At 44.4% G+C, this 6,311-nt stretch overlaps 1 protein-coding gene across 1 annotated transcript; it reads right to left on the reverse strand.

Moving 5' to 3' along the window:
• Positions 1-368: 368 nt before the first annotated feature.
• LOC139694145 (glucose dehydrogenase [FAD, quinone]-like) lies at positions 369-2,359 on the reverse strand. Its single transcript, XM_071592575.1, has one exon. It carries the CDS (start codon positions 2,357-2,359, stop codon positions 542-544), a length of 1,818 nt encoding a protein of 605 aa, XP_071448676.1. The 3' UTR covers positions 369-541.
• Between the last annotated feature and the right edge of the window lie 3,952 nt (positions 2,360-6,311).

Raw genomic sequence — 6,311 nt, forward strand, 5'->3', positions numbered from 1 at the left:
TTGAAAACAACTCTCCGAATTGCATTAGGGCATAATTAATGTGTTTATGGCGATTTAATGGTGCCCATCGTCAGCTACCTGCTGCCAATCACCAGGTAAACTTATTCCTGTAACTGGTAACACAGGATAATCGAGGAATAAAATTATCTAAAACTTCGTAATTAAAGGTGGCACTCAGGGTAATCGTGACAATAATGGCACATCACTATGACCTTTGGCAATGAAAGTATACCCCTGGGTCACATTATGACTAAGTAACACTTATTAAAGTATAAATTAGAGGGTCCAATCTCACTCAGATCCTTTAAGGATGAAACCTATTCAGGATATTAATATAAATAGATTAACAATCGGAATGTTTTGGAAACTCTTTGGCTCACTCACTACGCCTTTTTCACACGCTGCTTGGTGCAGATTTAAGGGTGCTTCACCCGGCGGAATACTTTCCAAGTTTCCCGTGGGGGGACGAACTCCTCCACGAAGTTAAGCAATTGCAACACTATCTGCTCAACAATTATTCTGTCCTTCTGGAAGATGCGATTTATCCGGTCAACCAATCTTCTTTTATTAAGTCGGAACCTTTTTCTGCCACCATTATCACTGGAGCGTTCGTGTTACCACTCACCATATTGGGGATGACGGAAGCATCGATAACCCTGAGGCCATGAACGCCGTACACTCTAAGCCTTGGATCTACAACAGCCGTTGGATCGTATGCAGGACCCATCTTGCAAGTGCCAACAGGGTGATAGATTGTCATCGAAATGTGCCTAATTGCGCACTCCCAGTAGGCGTCCGAAGCGAATTCGAAATGCCTGCAGCCCGGTATTGGTATCGTGTGCAAGCGGGTGCCGTATCTAGCAAAGGCTTTCGTTCGACTTAGCTTAACTGCAAACTTGACTCCTTCGACAAGGGTGGCAATATCTCTCGGGTCATGGAAGTAGTTGGCATCGATCGCGGGGTATACTCTAGGATCCCTGCTTCTGAGTCGCACTGTCCCGGTGGAATGGGGCCTCAACAACAGCGGAATAATAGTGAAGGCGTCTCGGTTACTTATCGGTGCATACACTGCATTGTACAGTTCGTCGGTGAGCCCCAGACACTTGCGTACCTGCAGACCGCCGTCAGAGTTGATCGATGCCGGAGCAAAGTGGAACTGAATGTCCGGGTAATCCGAAGAATTAGCGTATTTGGTGGTGATGAAACCGAGGCCTTCAACTCCTCCGAGCACGGTCATTGGACCACGCTCCTGAAAGACGTACTGGGTGGTTGCAGCCGTTGCTGGTAGTCTATTCTGGACAATGGCGACAGGGAGATCGATCAGGAAGGTCAAACCAGCCATTCCCACGTGATCCTGCATATTGTCACCCACCCTGAGATCTCGTAGAACAGGGATACCAAACTGTCTGAGGTGCTCCTTGGGACCTATTCCTGAGAGCATCATTATCTGTGGCGTATTTAAGGCCCCAGCAGACAGTACAACCTCTTTCCTTGCTCTGACCACTTGTCTCCGTCCATCCCTGACGAACTCGATTCCATATGCCCTCATATGCCCCGCATCCATCATTATTCTCGTAACATGAGCATTCAAAGCTATGTGGAGGTTTTTTCTTAGCCTGACTGGGCGAAGGAATGCTTTGGCCGTACTGCACCTGGATCCCCTGCGGATAGTACCTTGCGCCACCATGAATCCTTTCTGGCTTTTGCCATTAATGTCCCTGTGCTCATAGCCAAGTTCCGTTCCTGCTTGGACGAACGAGAGTACTAGTGGTGACCTCCATGGTGCCTCCTGTATGGTCAGGTATCCCCCCGTGCCGTGGTATGGGGTCCTCGCCAAGTAAGGATTACGGTTGTCCTCTGATTTCATAAAATAATGGAGTACATCTCTGTAGCCCCATCCGGGATTACCGGCTGCCTCCCAACCGTCGTAATCCTTACGATTGCCCCGTACGTATAGCATGTAATTGAGCACAGAGGAGCCTCCTAATACCTTCCCTCTGGGCCAGTTGCATCTCCCGTTTTTCATTCCCAGGCATGCTCTTCCTGTGTATTGCGTTTTATACTGCCAGTCCATGTCTCCTAATTGCAAGTAGGCTGCCAGCGAGGGCACGTCGGTGACTTCATTTTCATCCCCTCCCACCTCCAACAGCAGCACCTTCCACGTCGGGATCTCCGACAGCCTGCTGGCGACCACCGCCCCCGCCGAGCCCCCGCCCACCACGATGAAGTCGTACTCCGGCAGCACGACTTTGACATCCTCCGGATGTGACTCCGGGTCGAGGGCGACATATCGGTTGTAGACTGCGAACCCCGCTAGGAATAGAGGGAGGGTTAGTAAACCGGATAAAGGAGAGAACATTTCGTTTTAGTTTTTTGGCTACGTTGAGTGTCTTCTATATATCCCCAAAATCTCTTCTTTCTCTTTTTCCCCGACTGGCTCTTGCAGGGTCCGTGGTCCTTCCGCGATGGCCCTCTCGCGCTGTTCGTGTGCTGACTTGCTGCTCCCTCTATTTCCGGACGCCCGTCTTGCATCTCGTTGATAAGAGGGCGTGAGAAGTCTCACCCTTGGGTCAGGACTCTCGATTGCACTCTCGATAACGCCGTTTTCTGCTGAGATTGGATAGCATCAGGGATTCCTTTTCCTCTGGAACCTGGAAAATATTAAAATAAATGCATGTCAGTATTCATGATAGGTAACGTCCTTTTTGTATTGATTGTCATGCACTTGACCTTAACATAGCCAACCTTGTTGTATTCAAGACTAAACCATAAGATCTCTGTGAAACATCGCTCCATTTAACATATATTTTAATCATTTTGAATGCAATTATCCATAGACGAGCAGAGAAGGAGTTGATTTTAAACTGATAATAACATTTCTTCGAATAAAAATATAATTTCTCTTCAAAGCAAATTCAGACTGCCCTTAATAACTTGAACTCTGAGTGAATTAGGGATTGGACAGAATGATGTGGAACTTCCGTAGCCGTCATGTGTGTCCTACTTCATTTCTATATTTTCTTGCAAGTGAATAGCATAAAATATTTATTTCCTTGCCTTACTCTTTATTCGTCCCCTCCTTTTCGTTATTTGCTAGGTCATCCGCACTCATTCACCTTTATCAGAGTTTTACTTTTACCATCTTTTATAACGCTAAGAATAAAAGTCTATCCAAAGAGGAGTTAATGCATGATTGGGCATGAACTCTATTTATTAAATAACAATTGAGAATATTATATGAACGGCAGAGTGCCCTGCAAAAGACGTGTGGGAGTGAGTGTATGAATTGATGATTTAGAATACGGGTCATCAAAGAAATATTCTAGTAAGTTACTGAGGATAACCATCTCGAAGAAACTACACGGATGCCCACAAATCCAAGAGTCACCGCCTTTTAAGTATTATAATTAGAATTACTTATGAATCATGCTTGAAATTTACTTTGAAGACCACATGTATAAATTCATACGCTTTTTTGATAATTAAGTTGAAGGAGACGAAATCGCGCGACTGCTATTCGATTATTTAGCATAAGCCTACCAAGAATCTAGATCGAATCATTTATAATTTTCAGCCTCAGTGTTTATGTGTGCGACAGAGCTTTTCGTGTGAAATGTCCGCATTTGGGTGCACTCTATCTGGTGACATCTTTGAAAAGTTCGAGTTCCGACATTTCTCGCAGAAATTGATTTGTTACCTCAAGCAAAATAAATCAAAATCAATTTCCAAAGTACCGTCATCGCCAGAACAAAAGCTCATCTCAGAAGATCATCATCGCCTTATCGTCTGAAGAAAATGCATTTGCCGATACGCAATCGATCGCCCTGAATTTGTTTTCTTCAAACTTGTGGCAAAAGGCAAACATAACTTTTTTTACGACGTAGATTCTTTCAACGCAAGGGCAGCATTTTGAATATTATGAGCAATAAAAATGTTCTAATAATGCGGGTTTTGCTTTGTTCAATAGCATGTCAAGAGTAGCTGGCGGGATTCTCAAACCATCAAGGCAGACCTGCGATTGGAGAATTGAATTTGATTTCATGTTAATTCCGAGGTCATTATGGCGATAAATGAAGCGAGCTGACGTTATCGGCATCGAGGAGAGGAAAGGCAGCAGGCGTGACCAACGGTTAATTAAAACAATTCGTACTTTCGAAACGAATTTTCGAGAGGAACGGCGGAAATTGTTTCGATACCAATCACCTCTTGTGGACGATCGGAAAATTCATTCATTTAAAGGGGATCTTTCACTCTAATTGGCATCAGCATGATTTCTTACTGAGCTGATTGGGATTCATGAGTCTGGCAGGGCACGCGCCTGTCTGCTCACCCCGAGTTCGCAAGTCCCGCCTTGGGAGTGCGTGCTGGGTCCCTTATCGTCCTGGTGTCCCTCCGAAGGGGCCTTAGCCCACTGGGTAAATGGACCACCGGGAACCTTTGACTGCATGTGAAAAAAGATTTCTCTGTAATATGAAAAATTACTCATCTTTCCTCGAGAAATTTTAATGCATATGAAGTAGACATTTTTAATCAAAAACACACGCACACGCAAATTAGGTTTTTATTTGGCAAGAATATACTCGTATGTGACACAATTACTTGAACGGCTCCCAGATACCTAGTGAGATGAACTTGAAGAATTATTTCATATACACGCGAAAATGAGCGCCCTGAAAAGAGGAGGGTTATCCGGGCAAACTTTAACTCAGTACTAAAGGGTGGCCGTGGAAGTAAAAGATGAGGATGGGCTTCTAAGTCAATATATTAGTTATGATTCCCTCGTCCATAGGCACAAAATATCAACCAATGGTGCATCCGTTGCCCAAGTGCGTATTCGCGCCGTTTGCGCTCATTTTACGGAATGGTGGAAGCTGGGCTCGTGGCTAGTGGTTTGAAAGCATGAGTACCTTCGCCAAGGGGTCCACTGCTTCTTCGTCCCAGTGAAATGAGTCGTCCAGTAATTGGTGGCTGTTTCGCCCGCTTATGAATTGTTAAATTAATGGCATATCTCGCTTTCCAATTTACGCGGGACGGTCGTTTAGATGTGTTGGTCGTGAATATAATACCGTTCATGGTTTTGGGGCCTCCTTGCCGTGAAAAATTCTAATTAACGAAATCGGAAAAGTTCTGAGAAAATTCGCTTGATTAGTTAAAACTTTCTACTGGGTGGGTAAGCTGGAGGAATTAGTTTGGGAATCCCTCGCATCACGAAGAGAGCAAGCAAGGCAAAGAAGAGTATTAGAAAGGGACAAGGCACCCGGTTTTTCTGGTGGCACCAAAGAGGGAATTATCATTGGCCCCTCATTTCGTTTGTAGATTGGACCTGGTGGATAAAATGATGGGCACCGCCAATGTAGAAATCAAGCACTCTTTCTTCCTGCACGCGATCCTTAGTCCTGACGAAATAAAACCAGAACACCCATACATTTACGAAAAGGTAATTCAAAAAGTGACAATTTAAAGACTTACTCTATGACTCCCATTGCTGCATAATGTACGATAGATAATTTATGTAGATAGGCATGCATGTACGTATGTTTATCAATATGTGCAAATATATCATATGATATATATTAATATTTTTGTATGTTTCATACACGTGTATAAGGTAACGTAATCTACCGGTTAAGGTAGGTTTTTGAATGGACAGAACTACCAAATAAATATTTTGTGACTCCTAACAAAACAATCCAGCAACCTACTTTACATCAAGTACCTCTTTGCCACAAGTAACTCTTTAAGTGGCTAAAGCACTCGACCGGATATTGAGGGATCTGGGTTCGAATCCCAGTCAAGGCGAATGATTTTTACACTCTGAAACTGTTGCATTCAAGTACCTCTTCATCACTGTGTACTTCCTCCCTTCATTCTGTCCAACATCCCTATCCTATTTCTGCCCTTTCATCGTTTGCCTACCATTCTCCCCTCTATCACAGTCTTCAACATCCCACTGCCGATCAATACGTCCCTCATCCATTTTTCATGCCTCCTCATGAATTCTCCCAACAATTCCCTCCCCTTCTCCACCATACGTAGTACTTCCTCATTTGTTTTCTTCTCTGTCCATTTCACCTTCTCCATTCTTCTCCACACCCACATTTCAAAAGCCTCCAGTCTACGTCTATCCTCCTGCTTCAATGACCACGTTTCCGCGCCGTACATAGCTACGCTCCATATCAAAGTTTTTACGAGTCTTTTCTTAACATCCTTACTCAAGGTCCCCGTCATCAACTCCCTCCTCCTTGTGAAAGCCTCTTTGCCTAGTGCAATTCTTCTCCTTACGTCCCTACTACTTTGACCGTGTTGGTCCA

Source organism: Hetaerina americana, unplaced genomic scaffold (assembly GCF_022747635.1).
Source record: "Hetaerina americana unplaced genomic scaffold, ioHetAmer1.1.p SCAF_5, whole genome shotgun sequence".
Classification (NCBI taxonomy): domain Eukaryota; kingdom Metazoa; phylum Arthropoda; class Insecta; order Odonata; family Calopterygidae; genus Hetaerina; species Hetaerina americana.

What these genes read in the sequence shown, in the direction of transcription:
- LOC139694145 (XM_071592575.1), bottom strand. Translation starts at nt 2,359, where the DNA reads ATGTTCTCTCCTTTATCCGGTTTACTAACCCTCCCTCTATTCCTAGCG.